The sequence below is a fragment of the Primulina huaijiensis genome, chromosome 3 (genome assembly GCF_012295235.1).
Source record: "Primulina huaijiensis isolate GDHJ02 chromosome 3, ASM1229523v2, whole genome shotgun sequence".
Taxonomy (NCBI): Eukaryota; Viridiplantae; Streptophyta; class Magnoliopsida; order Lamiales; family Gesneriaceae; genus Primulina; species Primulina huaijiensis.
Window position 1 is genome coordinate 29031528 of NC_133308.1, and position 24178 is coordinate 29055705.

General features: G+C 36.4%; 3 protein-coding genes and 1 pseudogene across 4 annotated transcripts; 2 read left to right on the forward strand and 2 right to left on the reverse strand.

Moving 5' to 3' along the window:
- Positions 1–8417: 8417 nt before the first annotated feature.
- LOC140974462 (transmembrane 9 superfamily member 10-like) lies at positions 8418–10837 on the reverse strand (annotated as a pseudogene).
- Positions 10838–14412: 3575 nt separating this feature from the next.
- LOC140974470 (uncharacterized protein At4g28440-like) lies at positions 14413–16575 on the reverse strand. Its single transcript, XM_073437939.1, has 3 exons — positions 16419–16575; positions 15406–15639; positions 14413–14959 (listed from the first exon to the last, which is right to left on the reverse strand). Exons 1-3 carry the CDS (start codon positions 16525–16527, stop codon positions 14769–14771), a joined length of 534 nt encoding a protein of 177 aa, XP_073294040.1. The 5' UTR covers positions 16528–16575; the 3' UTR covers positions 14413–14768.
- A 742-nt stretch (positions 16576–17317) lies between these two features.
- LOC140972662 (uncharacterized mitochondrial protein AtMg00310-like) lies at positions 17318–17758 on the forward strand. The gene has a single exon (XM_073435040.1). The coding sequence runs from the start codon at positions 17318–17320 to the stop codon at positions 17756–17758; it is 441 nt and encodes a 146-aa protein (XP_073291141.1).
- Positions 17759–20889: 3131 nt separating this feature from the next.
- LOC140972392 (CASP-like protein 4A3) lies at positions 20890–22866 on the forward strand. 2 transcript variants are annotated; one of them, XM_073434833.1, is made up of 4 exons: positions 20890–21478; positions 21618–21759; positions 22416–22616; positions 22739–22866. In XM_073434833.1, exons 1-3 carry the CDS (start codon positions 20928–20930, stop codon positions 22575–22577), a joined length of 855 nt encoding a protein of 284 aa, XP_073290934.1. In that variant the 5' UTR covers positions 20890–20927; the 3' UTR covers positions 22578–22616; positions 22739–22866. The 2 variants fall into 2 exon arrangements, with proteins under 2 accessions (XP_073290934.1, XP_073290933.1); XM_073434832.1 differs by lacking the exon at positions 22739–22866 and having other exon boundaries at positions 22416–22728.
- The last annotated feature ends 1312 nt before the right edge of the window (positions 22867–24178 follow it).

The window sequence follows — 24178 nt, forward strand, 5'->3', positions numbered from 1 at the left end:
TATGTATATATAATCGAATATTCTGGTCGGGTATGAGTAGGATGTTACTACATTTGCCTCCATCTCTATACCCGATTATCAATTTATTTAATCGGGTATAAAAATATCTCCATATCCTCCTCCATTTGGGTCGGGTATCGGGTTCTTCGTCTGAATCGGAAAAAATTGCCATCTTTATTTAGGATTAAAGACACGCTATATATATCTTTAAAGTACGACATGCTGGTGATGTCAAAATTTTCAGAAACCCGCATTTTGCTAGTAAAACAGATTGCAATTATATTGATGAAGAGGTAGTAAAATATTAGTTAAAGGAAGACTATATATGTATTAATGAAATTAAAAAAAAAACTATAATATATTATGAACTTATACACCCATGCAACTTTTTTTCTCTAATAATTTGACTCACAACTCATGAGATATTTTAATAAAATTTATTTTCACTCATTATTTTTCATCCGTGAGACCAGAATGATATTATTTAGATTAGATTTGAAAATTATTTTTTCGAAAATTAATTGTTTTTCAATTTTTAAAATTTAATTGATTTTCAAACTTTATATATTTCTCGCTCTCTCTCCATCGAGGGAGAAATTTTACATGCATCATTTCTGTTATCTAGTTAAGTCTGACTTTTGTCAAGAGTGAATTGAAAATTAAACAAACACTTCTCTTATTTTCCACATAAAATATAATAGTTTCTAAATTCAATGTGTTTTTGTCTCATTTACTTTATCTCCCTCAAAAATAACATCTCTACTGATGACAAGCTTGTAGACAGTATGATCCCATAAGCGAAACCTTTTTACTCCATCAACATAACCCAAGAAGATACACTTTCTGGATTTGGAATCCAACTTAGATCTTTCTTGATCATTGTACAGAACGTACACATGACTTCCAAATGTATACAAATGAGAATAATCAGTCGGCTTCTCAACCCACATCTTTATCGGAGTTTTCAGATCAATAACCACTGAAGAAGAATGATTGATAATATAACAAGCGGAATGATTTGTCTAAACCTGCAGTTCTCCACAAAGTTCTGCAAATAAAATTAAATTTAAATTGAACAAAAAAAAAAGTACCACAAAAGAGAATGATAAAACATGAATTTAAACCGTAAAAATCACAAATTCTAAACTCGAGATATTATTTTGTAACCTAAAGTTGTACCAAGTTATCCAAGATTTTTTCTTATTATTTTATTTAAGATTATCTAAAGTTGTGTATCATAATTAAATCGTGTGTACAATATCTATGAAGCTCGAAATTTAAGATGATATTGTACATATATATTTGATTTTGGGATAAATAAATACTCCAAGATCCAAGAAATTAAATAAGGAGATATTGGATATAAACTGGTGAATTTCGAAAATTTGTGAGACATAACTTTGAAATTTTAGGGAAAAAACAAGATAAAGATATAAGATTTGAGCTAAGGTTGATATACACATGGATCAAGATAAATGGGAGATCAAACAAGAGGATAATGCAATCTAAGATTTCGAAATTTTCATGTATATATATGATTTTCGAAACTGGAATAGATAGAGGAAATTTTGAGCGATGGAAATGCATGCATGAGAAATTCAAAAGTTTGCCTACCAAGATTTCAAGAAAATCAAGAGTCCTAGTTTTATGATAAATTATCAACAAATTCGAAATAAATAGGGAAAATTTTGAAATTTAAGGGCAAAAATTAAATTGTACTGTAAAATAAAAGATCTACTAGATGTTGGAAATTAAACTTGGAATTCGAAATTCCAGGAGTAGCAAAGGATTATTTTCGAAATTTATCTAAGAAGATAGATAAAGAAGGATAAATTATCCTAATTTCAAAGTTTGGTTCAAAATTTTAAACGTGAAGATAATACACGATTAGAATAGTAGTCAGCCCCTATAAATAAGAGGAGACTCCCATTTGAAAATTACACCTGAATATTATACCAAATTTTCGAAAGGTTATCCCTAGTGCTCTCAAGAAATTTCGAGATTTTGCTCTCCCAATTCTATCGAGCGTCAAAGCTCTGATGCAATCCTTATCTAGGAAGGATTCGAAATCCTAAAAAACAAAATCCCCTTCATGTTTTTAGCATCCAGATCTTAGGTAAGTGAGTTTGCTTTAAAAGTATCATTTCAGTTAAGCATTTCGTTTTTTTCGGCATCGCCACGTTAGACAAGTAAAAATTAGGGAATGNAAGGTAAGTGAGTTTGCTTTAAAAGTATATATCATTTCAGTTAAGCATTTTGTTTTTTTCGGCATCGCCACGTTAGACAAGTAAAAATTAGGGAATGATATCAGTAAACCATGGAAAATGGAGGAATCTGAGTGCCTAGGCCAAAATATGCTTATGTTGATGTTGATGATATGTTATGCGAATTTTGTTATACATGATATGAAATGTTGTTTTCGAAATAAATTTAATACTTACTTATTTATGGAGATAATATCTCATATCCGATTCGAACATAAATTTTATAGTGTTTGATATCTATATATATACTATATTTTTAAGTTTGAGACCATTAGATTAACTAATTTTTGGTGTCATGATCTGTTTTAATAATTATATATTAATAAAATGTTAAAATTTTAATACAAATTACATACATCATAGCGGATTGAGTATATGTTTCCTAAACATTGAGTTATAGATTCAATTCCTACTTTGATTTTTTTTTTTTACTTTTTTTTCTATGTGGTTTTTAATTCTTTCATTTCTTTTTTCTATCTAGTTTTTAATTCATATATCAAAATTAAAGTGTATTCTCATATTATTTCTTATAATTACATTTTGATCCTCGTTTAAATATAAACCAAATGAATTATAAAAAAATATTGTACAAGAACGCAACACGTGCGATGGTACACTGTCCACAAAAAATAAAAATAAAGAGTGTTTCGCATACTTCACGAAGAACTGTGTCATTTTCTAGAAACAACAGAAATTGCATAAACCACAATAATAGGAGACGGATTTGGTCACAACCATAGAACATCTAAAAAATGGAGATATGTCAAAGAAAATGTAACTATGAGTACCAACTATATCAAAGGCAGCAGTGTAAAATCCAGGATTTTTGATTTTATAATGATAATATTTTGTACCAAGATTTGCAAGATTTTTGAAAATAGAATGGATAATTTTATTTTGAGCATTATTTGGAACTCAAAAATTTAATTAATATCGTGTATATTTTTCGTAATTTGAGATATGCAGAAAAATACATGGATAAAGATTTAAGCAGGAAGATAACTCAATCTTGAAATAGATATCATAGGATTTTCGAAAATGTTGAAGGATTTAGGGAGGATTTTCGAAATTTATGAGATATAGGGAAAAGTATACACGATATAAAATACAGGCTTGGGAAAATTTAAAAGTTTAGCTACCAGGATTTTTGGAGAAAAATCAAAATCTTATTTTGGAAAAATACCACTAAATTTCGGATTTAGGGAGGGAAACTTTTGGGATTTAAGAAAAATAGTTTTTATTATATTGAGGGAAAAAAAGTCTACCGAATATTAGAAATTAGACTCAAAGTCGAAATTTTGCAGGCTGGACATGGCATAATTTCGAAATTATCCAAGGGAAGGATCTCCAGATTTCGCAATTATCATCAAGGATCAGGGATAAAAATTTAGATTATATCACGATTCTAGCTGAAGATTTGATTCAATTCAAACGCGCGGATGACACCTATCGAGATAGCAGCCAACCCCTATAAATAGGCGGGCCCTATAACTCGAAAATCACACCTCATAACTCACCAAATTTTCGAGTTTGCTCTCCCTAGTTTCCCTAGGAATTTTCGAGTTTTGCTCAGCCGAGTAGCGAAGCGCTGCCGTCCAGTCGCCGAAGAGGAAATTTTCGAAATTTCCTTTGCAAGCTACCCTAGCTTTTCACGTTTTTCAGCAAGAATTTAAAGTAAGTGGGCTTGTTTTAAATGTGTAATTTCGGTGTATGCATTTTCGTTTTTTTTGAAATTTCGGTCGAGTACAATTCTCTTTCTCCCCCTTCTGGTTATGATTTCTGCATGTGTTTTATGTTGACACTGTGAGGATTCAACTTGATATGGGAGGGAATCCCAAATATGATATGACTCTCATACGGTGGGGATATAACCGATTCGGCCTCGCCCACTTAGAGGAATAAAAATTAGGGACTGAATTCAGTAAACCATTGAAAGTAGAGGATTCTCAGTGTCAGGTCAAGGATACGAATGTGGTATGAGTCAAAATATGCATGGTGTGCGTGTGTATGTATTTCGAAAATATATGTGCATGTTGTTGTGTACTCGAACGGCCCCCACTTGCTGAGGATTTCCCAAAATACTCACCCCTTACTCTCCCCTCCCCAGATAAATCAGAAGAACAGGTTGAGGAAGAAGAGTCGGAACAATTCTGGGGATGGTGATTTCGAGATTTAGTCTTGGCCATGTTCTCATTATTTTCGAATTTTAGAAGTTTAATTTTCATGTAAAACGTTTCCGCATGTATTTATTTTTCAGTTGTAAAGACAATGTCCAAACTTTGCGAATTTATGAAATAAACTGGTTTCGGTTTATACTGTGCTACGAGGCTGGTTGTTTTTCGATTGTGTGATTGATGAACAACGCCGATGTTGACCAACCCCGATTTCGGGGCGTGACATTTAAGTGGTATCAGAGCCGCCAGGTTCATAATCTGAGTGGAAGAATCGATTTTCGAAAAAAAAAAACGAGAAATCTTCGGTGGAATTTTCACTCGAGGCCGATGCTATTCCCTCCGAAACGGCCCAACGATCGATAGTCACCACCCTAAAGTCGTGAGGCAGGGGTCAAAATCGCGAAATTCCTTCGTTTAGGCCTCCGAAACGTCGTTTTTTCCGTTTTAGGAAAGTTTCGTAACCCCTATAACTTTTCGTAGAAAACTCCGAATTCGATTCCGTCAACTGTTCTGGAATACTCTCGACATATGCTTCGAATCCCTATGTCTATCTCAAAACTTTCCATTTTTGGAAATTTTCGAAAATTTTAATTATTTTTATATACTTGACTCTATATGACCTTGATATTTTTATTCTATCCTATATATGATATTCTGAGCATTTCCTTTTTATTGTTTCCAGGAAATGGCTCGCATGCGTGTCACTGCCCGTAAGAAGGTAGCCCCGATTACTCATAGGGAGACTATTCAGTTGGACTACCACCAGCATCGCACGCGCGCTCAGGCTGCTATACATCTAAAGGAATTGGCCCTAGGCAACCAGGACAGGACTATCAGGAGGCTGAGAGCTAATAATCTTGAGAGGAGGCAACAAGTGGAGAATCTGACTACCAAGTTGATGGCAGCGGAAAAGAGGATCGATGAGGTCTTTGAAATGTTCGAGCTCGTCAAGGAACATAACTGCGAACTGCGAGAGTCATTACAAATAACGATAGGTCAAGCTAAGCAAGCTAAAGAGGAATTGGATAGACGCACCATAGAACCGTCTGAAGCCCGTCAAGCATGGATGAGGGATAAGAAAAAAATTGAAGAATCCTGGAATGTAATCATGCAATTATCTGAAAATAACCAAAGGCTATCCAAGGAGGTAGACGAAAGGAAAGCAAAGGAGAAGAAGCTCATCCAGAAGAATGAACCAAACTGCGCACATGCAAGAAATGAATTGAATGACGCGATAGGAAAGATTCTGACCCACAGGGAAGAGTTTGCAGAGTTGGAATCGGAAAATCAGAGTCTTCAGATGCAGCTTGCAGAGTTCTTAGACCCAGAGATGCCTGAGGATCCCGAGGAGGAAGAAGCCCCACCTGACGTGGCTATAGGGAATGGAGAGATAGCGGATTAGAGTGTTTTAGTGAACCATTCTTAGTAGTTTATTCCCGTTGTTGCTACATTTTCTTTTCTTCAGTACATTTATTTATTTAGATTGGTCATGTTCATTTATTTTTCCTGTTTGAGAAATCAATAAAATATTTTATTTGTTCCATTGATTTCAATTTACTTCTGCGCAATCTATTGCATGAAACCTACTCGTACAATTATTAGAACTTGCGATTGTAGGAAATGGCCGGCAGACCCCCAAGGCAAAACCGCAACCCGCGTTACGCTAATACCGATCGCGAAGAGAGACAGGAGAATGGACCACCGCCTGCAGTTAATCTAAGCCGAGCCGATCTTATGGTCATAGCCACCATAGTGGCGACAACACTACAAGGGTTGGGAAACCCAAATGCCAATCAACCACCACCACCACCACCGAATGGAGTCAAATTTCATTACGAGTCCCTTCGTAAGAACAGGTGTCCGATATTCAGAGGGGACGCCGATCCTGAAGTTGGCCAAAGTTGGCTAAAGAGTGTCGAGACTCAGTTGAGGCTATTGGAAGTTCCCGAGGCACTCAAAGTGGATGTGATCGTGCCTTTTCTGGAAGACAAAGCAGCTAAGTGGTGGGAAGCAGTCTCGCCAGCCATGACCGCTACAGGACCAGTCACATGGCAGAACTTCCGAGAAATATTTCTGAAACAGTACTATCCGCCGACAGTCAGATTGCAGAAGTTGAGTGAGTTTGAAAATCTCACTCAAGCCCCAGACATGTCAGTTGTGGAATACACCTCCCAGTTTAATGCACTTGGGTCTTATGCTCCGGCCATCATGGCGGACGAAGTTTTGAAGCTGCACCGCTTCAAGAGAGGATTAAACAGTAGAATCCAGTCAGCCTTAGCAGTTTATCAGCCCGCCAATTTTGCAGAACTTATTGGCGCAGCTATCCGAGCTGAAACTGACATCCGCCGCAGGGAGGGATAGAATAAGAACAAGCGACCTCATGCCGGTCAACCTTCTCAGGGCGGNATCATATGTATTTGTTATGTATATAGTCAAACAGTCCCCACTTATTGAATGACAATCATATCACTCACCTTTTACTATCTCTCACCAGATAAATCCGAAGAAGAGATATTGGAAAGGGAACATGACTTGTTTTGGGGTTGGTGATGGACGAAATAAGATCCATTTGAGTTTACATTGTTCGTTATAGGTTTTATTTGAATTTTCGTTGTAAACTCTTCCGCATATTTTTTTTACGTTGTAAAGATAATTTAATGATTGATTGTGAGAAATAAACTGATTTTGGTTTATATTGTACTACGAGACTTGTTGTTTGGCGAATATATAATTGTTTAACATCGGTGTCGACCAACTCTGGTCTCAGAGCGTGACATAAATCGTCAAAATCAAATCAAATCAAATCATCAAAATAAATAAATAATTATAATCACATATTAAAATAAAATAGGGAATCGAATTTGATGAAGATTAATGAAAATTATGAATATTTATTAAATTAAACTAAACCATGAGAAATTTATTGCAACACAAACCTAACAAATGGAATTACCTAAATAACCTTAGCAAATCATTGGAAAAGACTATCAAGACCATCATTAATGACAAAAGACAAAAAAAACACATGGACATAATTGTAAATTCATAATTCAAGTCACTTTTTTTGAGATATTGATTGATATTGACAATATAGATTATATTAAAATTTTGTCGTTGTAGTTGCAAAAAAGCAAAAGAAAAAAAATCACATAATCGGCGATATTGTATGAATTCGGTAGTATAGCCAGAAATATGTAAAGTTTATTAACTTTTTCGATATTATGTGAATTCGATAGTATAGCAAGAAATATACAAAGTTTGTTCTCTCTTTGTATATATACGTCTCATTTTTTTCTATAATTCCATACATAATTTGAAATTGACATAACACCCAATCCTATTGTTGGAATTTTTCTTGCTTAAATTTGAAGTCTATTGGGCGATTCCATGTTAATTCTAATTTAAGAAACATAAAAACTCCAACGTGTCGATTTCACGAGACAATATTATGAGATAGGCCCGATCATACATATCCAACTCATATATACTGCTATAACGTACAAAACAAAAATATATATAACTTCCATAAGGCACAACATGAATCATCGGCTGAAAATTGTACCCTTTTCCTCATCACGTTTTTTTGTCACTAGTTTTACTCTCAAGATTTTATTGAGGTAGCACTTGTGTTCGATGTTTTGACAAATTATTTGTTGTATAAATGATCATCTAATATGATATAGCTAGTTTGAGAGATTCTCGACTCTCTTTTCTCATTTCTTTTTTCTATTAATTAAATATATAAAAAAATCCCATTAATATAATATAATACAATACAAATACAAATACAAATAAGTAAATATAACAGTGACAATAAATTAACGTGTACAACGAATATTACCATAAAATCATGTTGGAATTTAAAAGATTTATATATTACCTCACTAATTTATAACAATATTACTTAACTCTCTCATTTCAAAATGGCCAGAAAAAAAGTTAATTATAAAGCTAGTAATTTTTGGAATACTCATGTGGATTGTAGTTCAAAAATTAACATTTGAATTTTATTTTGTTTTATATATCACATGTAAAGTGCACCTATATTTTTAAAGGTGCATTCAGCATCGCGGCCGGCAAAAACTCGAGCACCGATGGGTCCAAGTTATGCTTCCTGGAATAAGTGAAGTCCTGCCTCCAGAATAAGTTTCTGATCGTAGTCTGGCCATGGCCATTAAATATGATAACATGCACCCTGATCACTAAAAGGATATCACTATCGCGGGATGTCACCATTCATCGTTTATAAAAAAGTAAAAGCATCACTTGAAAAGATTCAACTTATTTATATGTTGCAGAAAATAAGAGTTGTAAGGAATTCAGGGTGTATTATGCACATTCGTTGAATTGTAAATGATACTTCAAACTTTGCTTTCAAATGCTTCAGCATTCAGTCCGTCTTTAGAAACGCATATACATGCCTAGTGAGCAAGAAACAGGCGAACAAACCAATCGTACCAGTGAGCACAAGAAAAGCAATCGAACCAATGAGCGCATACCCGAAATAGAGAACGGCTGATACCGGTTTTGTGTCGTTCAGCTTTGTGAAGTAGAATGCAACATAAAGGAATAAGTAGAGCGCAGACGAACCTGAGGTCAAGAATGATCGCCACCACCACAAGTAGTCTTCTCTGCAAAGCTGATAATAACAAAGCATCATAGAGATCTGGGCACAGATCAGGATAAGGAAGAACAATACTGGGAGGAGGAATCCCAAGATGCAATAGAACTGACGTGTCCAGACTGATGTCACAATGAAGAATAGCTCGACAGATACCACACCAAATGGGAATATGCCTCCTATTAATATACTGAAGACTGGGTTCATGAACCATGCCTGCTTAGGTATTTCCCTAGGAATTCTGTTGGTCTTCACTGGATTGGTGACGGCTGGTTTGCTAAACCCTACATAACTACCCACACAAACAAGTGAAACGAAGATACCTGACCACAGAAGGACTAAAGCAAACATGGTCTCAAATGGGACTGCTCCCCATGATTCCTCTCCCCAACTTGGAGCACTCACGATGAAGAAAATTATAAACACTATTCCAGGGAAAGATGTTTTAAGAGCCATTTTCTTCCATTGTGTTCCGTTGAACATTTTGCTGAGAATAGTTGAGGTGTAGCCTGCAAACATGCCCATGAAAACCCAGACAAACAGCAAACTTTCCATCAACCCCTTTCGGTTTGAAGGAGTAATAAATCCAAGAGCAGCAGAGACCATTGTTACTAGAATCATTCCAAAACACTGAACACCGGTGCCAGCAAAAACACACAGCAAATCTGAATTTTTAGGAGGCCTGAAAACATCCCCACGAACAATTGTCCATCAGGTTTCTTCTTCAGTTACTTCTGCAGCTTCTTCTTGAGTTTCCAATTTGGTATACGGGGAGATGTCATTGTCCATCATCGGCAGCACATTCGAGTCCATCGCTATCCCGAGCAAGAGAAACACGGTAAACGAATGGAAGACTGAGAACCAATGGATGTGACTATCAACCGTGCAAACATAGGTTTCCCATCTAGAAACCCATCTGATCTCACTCTCCTAAAAGGCAAATAAACCATGAATCGTACTTTTTACTCTATACTTATGACATGCATGACAAGATAGAGAGCAATACCTGAAACTCCACATCATAGGTGAAGATAATTTCCTTCTCATCGTCGATTTCTAGAGGGGAATCTTTGCCAGTTGCATTGTATTTTGTATGAGGATCACAGTTTGTCAATCTTATTTTGTCATTCCATTTACCCTCATATTCATGCTTAACACTGGGAGCATGGTGAATACAAATGTCAACAGATCAAAAGATAGATAAAGCACCACATTTAATGTCATCATCGTATTACCTGAATGGTTTGACTTCAAATCCTACAATTCTAGCATCATCAGTTTTTTCATCCTTGTGATACTTTACAATGAATGTCAAATGATTGTTGATGAAATACTTCGGCTCCATTTTCTATGAAAAATAATCCAGAAAATAAATTAAAATTGATGTTGAACTTACCCATTAAAAGGGGCTTCTTAATGGTCAAGCAGTCTAATACTTACTCCAGCGTACAGCATTTTCACGCCAACAGGGAAACCTTGCTGATACACAAAGGAATCCATATCAGATCTGTTGTACAGCATAACTAGAGGGAGATCATCCAATATCCTGACAAAGAAAGTATTGAAGTACATGAGTCAATTAAATAATGCACAGAAAGAAGTTTAAATAGCATAAAATAAATCAAATAAGTGGCTTACATGTTCACCCGATATTCACCATCAATCGCCTCTTTTAATACTTTTGCATCGTTGTCATTGAGGGTCGTACGACAAACAACTCTGCACATTTGCAGTTCTAGCATCTTAAACTGCAAAAAGGAATTTCATCGTGGATTTCATTTTTATTGAATGACACCAAAACTGATCTTAAAGCAAGATGAAAGTGGACTACATGTATTACCCATGAGAAGCAAATCTCTCTCTCTCTCTCTCTCTCTCTCTCTCTCTCTCTCTCTCNTTAGAAAGCCAAACCAATCAAGCGGACCTCCCTCAGGGCAAACCTCAGCGGCCAACCATCAAGGACCCAAGCCATGCCCGAAGTGCGGTTTCAAACACCCTGGGGAATGTCGAAGAGCCAGTGGTGCGTGCTTCGGATGTGGGAAAGCAGGGCACCGGATCGCGGATTGTCCTACGGCCGCTAACCAAGCAGCTGGGCCCAACAAGGGAACTAGGCCGAATGTGGGAGCTAACGCCAGCAAACCAAAAGAGAATAAGCCTAATGCCAGGGTGTTCGCTATGAACCAAGAAAAGGCGGACGACGCCAATGAAGTCGTATCAGGTACCATCTTACTTCAAAAAGTACCTGCTTATGCATTATTTGACTGTGGTGCTACACACTCTTTTGTGTCTAAGAGGTTTGCTAAGAAATTAGGACTTAAGCCCGAATCTCTAGCTGAACCTTTTCGGATAGCCACACCTACGAGTAAAACCATAGAAACTCATGAAATTCACAAGGACTGTAAGATCGGTATCGCTAAACAGACTTTCAGTGCCGACTTGATACAATTGGTTATGGTCGATTTCGATATCATTCTAGGGATGGACTGGTTAGCCAATAACAATGCAATAGTGGACTGTAAAGGGAAAAGAGTTAAGCTCCGAACCTTAAATCAGAAAGAGATCGTGTATCATGGTAAATCAAAGGAACGGAAATTACTCATTTCCGCTTCTCAGGCTTGGAAGGCCATGAAATCCGGAGAAGACATCTACCTAGCAATGGTCAGCGAAGGGCACGGAGAGGGCGAACTGAGGATAGAAGACATCCCAATAGTACGTGAGTTCCCGGATGTTTTTCCAGAAGTACTCCCAGGGGCAGTCCCGGACCGCGAAGTTGAGTTCGAAATTAATCTAGTTCCTGGTGCAGCACCAATCTCTAAAGCACCTTACAGGATGGCGCCAGCTGAACTAAAGGAGCTAAAAGAGCAACTCCAAGAGTTGCTGGACAAAAAACAGATTCGACCTAGTGTGTCTCCATGGGGAGCACCAGTACTCTTTGTAAAGAAGAAAGATGAGAGTATGAGATTGTGCATCGACTATAGGGAACTGAACAAGATCACTATCAAGAACAAGTACCCTCTTCCGAGGATAGACGATCTATTTGATCAGCTCAAGGGAGCCGCAGTCTTTTCTAAATTAGATCTGAGGACTGGATACCACCAACTGAAGGTCAGGGCTGAAGATATCTCCAAAACAGCTTTTCGGACAAGGTATGGGCATTATGAGTTCACAGTGATGCCTTTTGGGTTGACCAGTGCGCTGCAGCCTTTATGGACCTAATGAACAGAGTATTCAAACCATTTCTGGACCGGTTCGTAGTGGTATTTATTGATGACATACTCATTTATTCTCCCAACGAGGAAGAACATGAAGAGCACCTCCGCCTGGCGCTACAGACACTGAGAGAGAAAGAGCTATATGCTAAGTTTAGGAAATGTGAGTTCTGGCTTAAGAGTGTATCCTTTTTAGGACATGTGNAGATCCTTATGAACAATTTCCCACAGACTCAAATGGTCCACAATTTCCTTTGGCATACAATAAGTAAGAGAATAATAGAAATATGAAAGTTGAGTTTTTACGGAGGCCAATTTCTGCACTTTCACCTGCAGAGGATCTCCCTGCCATAAAGAACCAGTAGTTAAGATAGGATTTTATATTTCTGAACTATTGGGATAAATCCCCTTTGTTATGATACTGTCAAATCTGAGTGTCCTAAAACTATTGAGTCATTACATTGGAATTAATAAATTAAAGAAGGAATTTCTCTCCAAGAACAATCTTTTGATACAGCAACGAATGGCATGTCTTTGTCGGAAAACACCATATCCCCAAACTGAATTTTAACCTCTATTTTAATCTAATGTAGAAGATATAAAAGGGATAAAGGAATGAAATCACTGAGCAAATAAGCCAATTTACACAAATATCGAAAACCTAAGGTTCCTTTGGCCAACTAATAAAATTAATCATGGGTTGTTCGTACCTCGACGAAATCTGTCGCACCGAAAAGATATAAATCATGAGCGATGAACAGGCCGAACATCACGCCGACGCAGGTGGAAGCCCAGATGCACACCTTAATCCTGTCAGGCAATCTCTCCACGACATCCATCTTTCATTCACCTACTATGGATCGATTATGAATGCGTATATATGATTGAAAGCTTTGAGAAGAAACGGAACGGGAGAGGGAGTGGGAGTGACCTCGCGTCCGGCGTCACCATTGCCTATCTTGTTTCGTCGAATGACGTAAAGTTTTCAATGTATTTTTAAATTTTAATTACTTTTTATTTTGTTTAAGTTGCGTTTAGAAAGATAGAATTGGATTTGGTTTCGAATTTGAATTATAAAAAATTAAAAATTGGAGATTTCAAATCATTTGTTTTAATTTTGAATCGATAAAATAAATTTGATATGTAAATTTGAAATCAAATCTCCTCAAATCTTTTTATCTTAACTAGATATGACAATAGAACGAGATGGGTTCACCATCTTCATCCACATCATCGTCCTCGAATTCCATCTTCATCCTCATACCCGTCTCGATACTCGTTTTTTCGGGTTCGAAGAATCCCCAAACCCGAAATTATTGGGATCAAATTCACATCCCCGCCCTCATCCCCATTTCAAAATATTATTTAGGATGAAACTAAATCAAATTGAAAATTGATTAAAGGTTTTTGATTTCAAATTTCAAAATAATTTGTGTAACCATGTAATTTAATAAATACTTAAAAATTTATAATTTCTAATTCAGTCAGCTCACAAACAGAACTATATGATAAAATATAAAGGACACTGTTCAGACATTGGTTATGTTCGATTTCCGTGTTATATCCAACATTTAACTCGAATTCTATCCTAATTATAATTATACATTATTTTTATTATACATATATTTCAATTTGTTAGTAATATCATGCATAATTTATTATCACATTCCACATATTGCAACATGCCACATGGATAAGTCACAGAAACGAGGCAAGGTAGCTGCAAGTAAATTGAATGTACAAAATATTCCGTGTAATGTCTCCTTCACAATCATTTCTTGTTGGGTTGGACATGATCATCGTGATGCAATACGCCCAACCTATCGACCATTAATTAAGCTACCCACACTTTTTTTCCAACTTCTCTAATTTTTAAAGATCATATCATATTCCGATATTATATATTAATCAATTTTAGATCACTGAATGAGTATATCAACTATAAATTTACAGTTTCTAACATTCTATGCAAGGAAAAAATATGGCTATTTTTAGAATTCTTTAGTAGACAAGATTTTAAAGCCACCACATTTATACTCATCACCGACTGGATTCCAGTGAAACCAATAAGTTACTATATATATTTTTAAAATGTACCTGTATTAAGAACAAAAAGAGATTCATGCAGACAAAATAGAGCACTCTGAGACCAAGAATTTCTAAATAAATACGAGTTCCACGTTGATCCATTCGAGAAGACTGTGCAAGGACACATCCAGTATTAACTTCATTTAAACATAAATATCCAAGATAGGTGTAACTAATGCCTTGAACATAGACAACAGGATGTTTAGAATCAGTTGACCCTGCCTGTTTATACCAGCCGTGATGATCTCACTGAACCTCCAAATGCAAAACAACGCTTCTTGTTCACCACAACATTGCCTAGGACTTCAAAACAACAAAATTATCACCTTGAGTATCTTTTAACATAAAACCCATTTTCTGTCTCCTTGTGCATGATTTATTTCCACGGAAGCAGAAGAGAGAGCTAGTAGAGTCACTCCTCGGAAACATTGACCAATTCGTATTCAACAAGGGAGAGATTGTTATCTTCCTTAACAGTGAAGCTTGCCGGTTCAGTCACTTCTAATCGTCCCCATTTATCCACAGCCAGCCTCATTGATCCTTTGAACATGTCAATTTTTGCATTTCGCATAATTACCGTAGCATCGGGATTCATTATTTTAACTGCAGATAACACAAGTGTCAGAAGGATGATCTAAATCTTGAATAAAAGGGACAACCATTTGGCTTTGAGGCGCTAGAGCTAGTGAGAGTGGACTTTCCAACAATCAGATTTAAAATGCACAACACTAAAAATAACTAAATCATCCTGCTCTGGAATTAGTCATGACATTCATCCCATTGTTATTTCCAAATCACATACACGGTAAAGAAAGCACCAGATTATTGGAATTTTATCTTTATTTGGTCTGTTTGTATCAGCAATCCTAATTTTCAGGGATAATAATTAATATACAAGGAAAAAATAAAGTAACACAAATTTATAATATCCATAAAACAAGATCTTATCTATTTCTTGTATCAAATCAACGTCGTTGCAGTTATTTCTAGAAAGAGAATGCATCATCAAATGGTCAATACATCAATAAAACAAAAATATGACAATCTACCTTGATCATTTCTGGCCGTAAACACAATCACTCCAGTTTCATCTCCCACCAGACATTCAGCAATTCGCACTTGACCAACTTGAGGCCTATCTGGCCTGCCCTTTTGCACAACAGTATTGGAACTGACAACTTTTACTACAAGATTGTGTCCATTTGTGCCAGGCCGAAGCTGATCCACCTTGGTGAAAACTGGCTTCCTCAAAGCTGATGTAGTTTCAGCCATTTGAATCAAATCTACCACATGTAAAAAAAAAAGGCCAATTTTAAGGAAGAATTGAAAAGAAAAAATGTACAAACATTTACTCAAATGCGTTAATGCCACATCAGCTCCAAAAAAATAATAGAGCGACTAGTTAGTTAAGGGGACTTTTCGACCGCATGGTTTAAACAAACTCTCACTAGACCTGACAGCGGAGATATAGTTGAAACTAGATATTAGACAAGAAATTATGGGCAAATATCACATATTATATTATAAAATGAACACGCCTTTCAGGACGCTAGCCAGAATGGGAAAAGGTGGGCCAGAGAACTCGGGCATAGGATCTCAACAAAAAGCCACAATAGCCCAGATGCAAGCATTCTTCAGCAAGAAACACTAGCCTCGATGTTGGACTAATACAATTAATTAAATGGTAAAGTCCGGAGAATTCAGCGGATCAAACAATACATCTATGCTGATGAACAATTTCGCGCAAGGAAGAAGCAGGGAAAAAAACGATTTTGCAGAGTATTCATCGACGAATCAATTACAAACGTCAAAGAAGAAACGAAGTCACATCAATAGATTTCGACCGAATCAAAATCCACCAAATAAACATCGACATGACAAACATCAGATGACGAATCATCTCGAAAACAAATGGGTATTTTCAACCTACAAATCTAAACCGCCCAAATCTACAGTGAAAACAAACAATATCCAACCCAAACGACAGAAATCAGATCACGACTTTATCAAAATTGAATAAACAAATCGAACAGCTGATCTGATAATCGAGATACTGACTTACCTGTCGGAGAAATGAGAATCAACAAATTGAGAAAATGAATGGATTTGCAGTATTTATTCGACTCGCGATTTGAAGGCGACCTTCGAATACGCTTTGAATGACGATTCATTTGCTAACAAACCGTTGATTTTGTGAATGTCCATAGCGAATCTCAGCCGTATATTTCACACAGTCTAAAATTAAATCAGAATACTTTTATTTTATTTCTACTAATAAAATAGATCACTAATGAATTAAATATATTTAATCAACACGATTTAAATTTTTTAAAAATAATAAATAATTTTGAGATACAAAAAAATAAACTTTTGCCACTTTTAATCGGAAATAAGCATACCAACGTGACGTTGAAGCCACATAAACACCACACATATGTCATATCAATATATCGACAGAAATATTAAAAGATAACAAATTTAATAACATAAATAGTTAAAATAACATAAGAAAAGCAGCTTTCTAATTACTTTCAATACCAATGATAACAAGACTACTGTGAAAAATTGTGCGGGTCTTCGACATTACCTATCCCTATATGAAAAGGCATCTGGACAATTGATTAACTTCGACAAATCTGCACTATCTTTCAGCCCTAACACAGCCGAAGAGGTTGTCAATACCATCAAAGGGATGCTTACTATACGGTGTAGGGACACGAACTGTACTTGGGCCTACCGACTTTCTCTATCCAGAAGAAAAAGTTGCAATTTCGATACCTTATTGAACGAAATGTGGAAAGAATACAAGGATGGGCCAGTAGGACATACTCAGCGAGAGGAAAAGAAATACTAATCAAATCGGTTCTCCAATTGATACCCACTTATGCAATGTCTTGCTTCCGCAACCCAAAATCCTTTCCAGGGGAGATCGAAAAAGAATGCTCGAACTTTTGGTGGGGAATGGATAATGGAAGGAAACGAATGCATTGGAAAACTTGGAAGGCCCTCTGCAAACCAAAATGCTTGGGAGGCATGGGTTTCCGCGAGCTAGAATCATTCAACAAAGCTCTCCTAGCAAAACAAATATGGCGAATAATGATCCATCCGGAGTCTCTGGTTGCGCGCGTCTTGAAAGCTAGATACTTCAAGCACAAAGACATTTTGGAAGCCAATTTGGGGAATAATCCATCTTTCATATGGAGATCTATTATTTGGAGTAGGCAGCTGATATTCAAGGGTGTAAGTTGGCGAGTTGGTAATGGCAAGAGGATTCAAACATTTAGGGACAAATGGATCCCTAGCTACCAAACCCCTATGCATGAACAAGGTAACCAGGAACAATACAAATTTGTTAGCTCTCTTATCCATGAGGGAGTTTGTGAGACCCCGAAAATAAAATAGCTTTATGGCATTTTGGTAAATAAGTTGAAAAATATTCAATTTATTTTGATGGTATTTTCGTAAATAAGTTGAAAAATAATGAATTAATTTTAAGGATAAAATGGTAATTAGTGTCATATCTTTTCCATATGAAGTCCAAATGATTTGAGATTTGGATATACCGTAGAAAACTCAAAGATATAGAAGTTTCATGTTCTGAGTTTTGAAAAATTTGATCGTTTGTCTGTTCCAAAGGGATATACCGATATTAAAATGATTATTATATAATATAATAATATATTATATATAATATAATATTAAAATTAAAAAAAATGATAAAATTGAAAGTTACGTAACTTTCTTCAAAGTGTAACTTTCTTCAAAGTTACTGTGAGAGAAAATAGAAAATTAAGGATTTTCGATTTTTTTTTTGATCGTGCGATTTATCAGTTTATCGAATCGACGAACCGACTTCAGTTATGGGATCGTTGACACGAGATCTCCGATTTGAGGTATAAATTTTATAGTTTTGGTGATGTTTGAAGTTCATAGATTTTTGGTATAAATCCGATAAATTTTTAAATCATACAGGAATTGAAAATTGTTGAATATTGTATGATTTTAACGAATAAGAGATGATTATAGTGATGTTATTTTGAATTTTTTCTAATTTATTATAATTAAAGAATTTTAATCGTTGGATTGAGATTGAATAATCATTTGTCAGTTGTTATTAATTCTGATAAATAGATACGGTAAAATAACCGACAAGAAACTAAGTTTTGAAGTCGGAATTGAATTATGTTTTGATTTTGATTTAATATGAATTTTCGAAGTTTCAAAAGATATTTGTGATTTTGAATAATGTTATTGATTGAAATAAATGTGTTATCGATGTCGATAGATTATTATACTGATATCTTCAAGCTACATCAACTGGAACGAAGAATTGAGGTATGTTGCGACCGGATAACATACGACAGGTATCTGTATTATATGATATATGTTTGATTGATTGGATTGAGATTACATGTCTATATGCCTTATTTGTTGAGTTGATGTAGCATACATGACATGCACGTTGAGCTATGATCCTTGGATACCCTGATATGATTTGATTTGATTCTGGGGTTTGTGAACACGATGCTATGTTTGGTATTACATGACCCTTAAAGCATAGACATTAGTGGCCCCGATGATTTGATTGAGATTTGGGATTTGATGGCGCTTTGTCGACGATATCATACGATTATCCCTGATTGATGCCGGTGTGCCAGCTCGAGCATTGATTTGATAGCGATTCGATTGATTCTGACATGTGCTCAGTGGATGGGCATTTGACCTGATACCTCCACGACATACATGCATTGCATATCATATATCATTGTTTAGATATCTGTGGTATATATTGTGGTTGCTTCAGACTGAGCTTTGCTCACCCCAGATGGGACTGTTGTTGTTTTTGTATGTGGACAATGACAGGTACTTCAGGATATCAGGAGACCGGAGATGGTACTTCTGGAAGGAGTGACAGTTTGAGTTGAGGTTTCGTGGTCTTTCCCAGTATATATGTTATGTATCTATATACCGGGGTATGTCCCAAGGATAGGATTTGTTGTTGTATGAGTTGTTTTGATTATGTGTGGGCATGTTTTATGATGTGAGATGAAATACTATTTTTAGTATTCAAATAGCATATTTTGGGCTCATTGTAAAGAAATTTTAAACTCGTATTCCGCTGTAATTAATTAACCCTAATCAAATTGTGTTGTAATAACGATTAGGAGCTAAGGGCCCCACAGAGCTTGGAATGAAAGAATGATAAGCCAACTCTTCCCCTCCTACATTGCCGATGAGATAAGGACCATCCCAATTGCAAGTGAACCAACTGAAGATTCAAGATATTGGAGGCATGATCCAAAAGGATTATATTCGGTGAGGGACGGATATCGATTGGACACTGGAAAATACGAAGCCCCGCCGAACTGTTCCAAGATTCAATCGAGAAGTTGGTGGAAATTCCTATGGGCTCTCTCGATCCCTCCAAAAGTCAGGATTTTTTGGTGGAGAACTTTTCATAACATAATCCCCACAGAGATAAATTTATTGGTTCATCACGTACCAACCCAGGGCCAATGCCAACTTTGCAAAGCATGGACTGATACAAACTGAACATGCTTTATTTTGGTGCCCGACAATAAAAGCTTGTTGGCAAAATACCACATTCAAACAAATTCTCAAAAGAGCCAAAGGATCAGATATAATGGAGATCTTCTTGTGGATGAAGGAGCAACTTGAGCGGAAGGACTTTGAATTATTTGCGGTGCGTACCTGGGCAGTTTGGCATGAGCGAATACAGCTCCTACACAAAGGAAGATCGAAATCTAGATAGGGTCGAAGCAGATTGGAGCACTCACTTACTGTCAGAATACAAAGAAGCTAGCACGGCTGTTAACATTGCACCAACTCACAGCATTCGCAGCAACCATAGCCGATGGCAGAGGGCAGAGAACAACCAGCTACGGCTGGAGACAAACGCAGCCTATAATGAGAACGCTAGCATGTACTCGGTTGGTGGAGCAATACGGAATCAAGAGGGGCATATCGTGCTTGCTTTTGGTCGTCAAATAAAGAAAACCCCATCGGTGGTATATGCGGAGCTTGAAGCCATGAGAGAGGGGCTAAGGCAGGCAAAGGATCACTTATTAGATATTCATGAAGCCAACACAGATTCTTTACTGGCAGTGCAAGCAGTTACTACACCAGTCGAAGATTTGAGCTACGCAGGTGTAATTACAAATGAAGTTCGAAAGCTACTTAAATTGGGGCGACAGATACGAATAAATCACATGCGAAGATCAGCGAACACAATCGTCCACTCTATTGCTTCTTTTGCTATTCCTCCCCCCCCCCCTTGTTTGGGAGCCCGGGAATCTTCCATTTTGGTTGATAAACCTTGTAACAAAGGATTTGATTATTTCCTAATAATATTAGTCTATTACCATCAAAAAAATAATAACACACACGCGCACCTATTCGGAAATGTCACACATGTACACATTATTTTTTTAAAATGGGACCCAAAACACCAACTTACTATATTTTATTATTTTATTTATTTAATAATTTCGCCGCCCCCTCCAAAATATAAATAACAAGCCCATAAAATTTGGAAAATGAGGCATGAAAAATGGATTCTCGTCATCACTCAATACGCGCAGCTCAAACTATGGAAAATCAAAGTAAACAACGAGCGCCCCCCGATTCCGATTCCAGTGTGGGCTCCCCGCCTCTGTCTTCTCTGCATGAGCTCGCACTTCCCGCATCATCTCCGCCTCTCTCCCACCGCAACAGCGGGGAACACATATCGCTCTCGCCGCCGCGTTCATCGATTTCATCTGGTCGGACGACCATCGATCATGGGTTTTCTCCGGAAAGAGACAAACCTCGATCGCCGGAGATTCAGCCGCCGGCGGTGATGGTGAATCGAGATGTGTCAGAGCATCCGGTGGGCGTGGCAACCAAAACCGATCGGGAGGAGGGCGAGGGAGGTCGGGTGAGGAGGGTTAGACCGTCTCCGTCGATACTGAGAAACGCGAAGAGGAAGAAGTTGGTGAATAGAGCTGCTCTGGGGTTCCGGATTTTTGGGTTTTTGTTTTGCTTGGTTTCGTTTTCAGTGATGGCAGCTGATAGAAACCAAGGCTGGGCTCTCGATTCTTTTCATCGCTACGAAGAGTTCAGGTCTGTATTGTTCTATCATTTTCAACTCCGTACAATTTTGCAAGTTTCAATTTTTTACTTGTCTTAACTAGTCATATTGTGAAAAACTGTGTTTTGATATATTTTGTTTTCTTTCGAAAATTGAAATGGGATTTTGTAGATACTGTGTATCAGTTAATATAATAGGCTTTGTGTACTCGGGAGCTCAGACAATGGATTTGTCTTTCGACTTGGCCACCGGAAAGTATGCTGTGCAGCATAGAAAGCAACTCAGATATTACTTCGATTTCGCCTTTGATCAGGCAAGTTTTTAAAGTTATTACTTGGAAAGTGTTAAGAGTATGAATAATTTGGCCAAATATTTGCACCTTAGGGAGAAATGTGTTTCATTTTCTGGTTATCAAGATCAATATTGTTGTTGATCATCACAGTGACAACAAAATGGTCAGGACATAATCCTTTAGTCTTTTACTTTGCTGTCGAGTTTATCCATTTCTCTTGCCTACTAAGTCATTCCACGAATAGAACTGCCAGCAATTTGCCGAGAGACCGTCGGTTTAGGAATTATAAGAAAGATGGAATGAAAAAGCGAGAGAGAATCCATTCAGCAGCTAGACTTTTCCACTTAAATTGCCTGCATTTTGTTCACTTTCACATTTAAGTTTCGAATTTTATTCTCATTGAAAGTAGAATTGGCTCTGTTTTTCGATCCATTTTTTGATCTCATCATGGATTTATCTCTTATTACTGACAATATGCTAACTTGGTTGGATTGGCCCCGAGGCTCAAATTATGCCTACATCAATTAGTACATAGTCTTGATAGGCCGATATACTGACTCGATCCTCAAGTCTTTCAACGTCTCACTGCCGTCATGAATCAAGGATTTTCGAGGTTTGACGCAATGCACTCCATGTGAATTATGTGATTAGTGATGGGCATTATTTTGTGGTGGCAGGTGATTGCTTACCTTCTGATATCAGCATCTTCATCAGCCACGGTTCGGATCGATGACTGGCAATTGAATTGGGGAAAAGACAAGTTCCCAGATATGGCAACGGCATCTGTATCAATGTCTTTCCTTGCATTTTTCGCCGTCACATCGAGTTCACTTACGTAGCGACAGTTTTACTTCTTTAGCCCTGTTGCTACCTCCTAGGTAAATTTGGGATTGATTTATATGCGGAAAATAAGCTGTTGCCTGTTGATGTTAATGTAAGTTTTCCCAACTGTATATGCATCCAATGTATTGACTCCATATTTGTATGATATACTGAACAGATAATTGGCATATAATTACTGGCTCTAACGTTGGCTGGCTTATGCTTGTTATTTGTAAGAGATTTTGCTCGCCGGGCTCAGTGTCATATTTACCCTGTAAGTCTTTTTTTGAAAAAAAAAACAATTTTGAATTATATTGCTTCAATAATTAATTTTAATTAATAAATAAATAAGACATTGCTGATACTGCTTTTGAGTATGTATAAGTTTAACCACAGCTGGATTATATTGTTTTGTGTAAGAAAATAAAAATTTTCGATGTAGATTAGTTTCTGTCTGAGTTTTTACGTTGTAGTTGGGTATCAGTCCAATTTGATCCAGATTGTAGGTTCGTGTTATTTGGACCCAATTAATAACCAGGCCAGGGCTTATTCCGAGCCCAATATTTCCAGATTCTTACCTTCCACCAACATGTCAAAGGCCAAATGTAATGCATACGATCCCCATGTGTGGTTAATACAGCATAGTTAATCCAACAAATGTTACTGGGTATTGTAACAGACTTAGAAAAAGAACCTTAGAATGTATCATGTGTAGCAAAAGTATACCAACGTCATTGGGCAATCCAGATCATTCTCATGTTTTCAAAAATACAAAAACTTATGTGAACAATCTCACGAGTCAATTTTGTGAAACAAATATTCTATTTGAGTCACTTGTAAAAAAATATAAAATAATATTATTTTTTATTGTAAATATAGGTATGATTAATTCGTACCACGAATAAAAATTCGTGAGATCGTCTCACATAAAACATATTTTTCCCAAAAACATAACACAAATCCACATAAATTTGTGAATTACCTCACAAGTTAAAAAAAAAAAATGCAAACACTTTGAATCTAATAAACTCATAAAAATAGCACAAGTGCTATGGTAATTCACAGTATGATTTTTTAATGTACAATGACAGTGGAAGATTAATATGAACTTAACATAACTAACTAAATATATCAGGTAATTAGTGGGACTTGAATACATCTTGTAGCATCATTTTTATCACTAGAACAACGTATATTTGGTCTGCTGCCACACGATTTGGCAAATGGGCCGACAAGCAAAATTTTGATTTTATTGACAAATCTAATTTTTTTAATCAATTTTTTGTTGGGTTTATGTATTAATCCAACACGAGGTCGGATTAATGATATATTGTTGGACTACTATGGTTTTTGTTTGATTTAATTAAGCCGTCGATTAATTATGTTCATGACAAATCAAGTTGGATTTGGCTTCAAATTTATAAGTTTATTATTATAAAATTCTCAATTCAAGTTAATTTTTTTTTATACATATAATTTATGATATATGGCTCTTGAATTTTAATATGATGTCGTTTAGATTTTAGATCCACTCGAATCAGCCAAAGATCATTTTCCAAAACTTTATCCATAATTTTAACTATAACGAATGTCTTTAGAGAAAAAAAAAAAAAAAAAC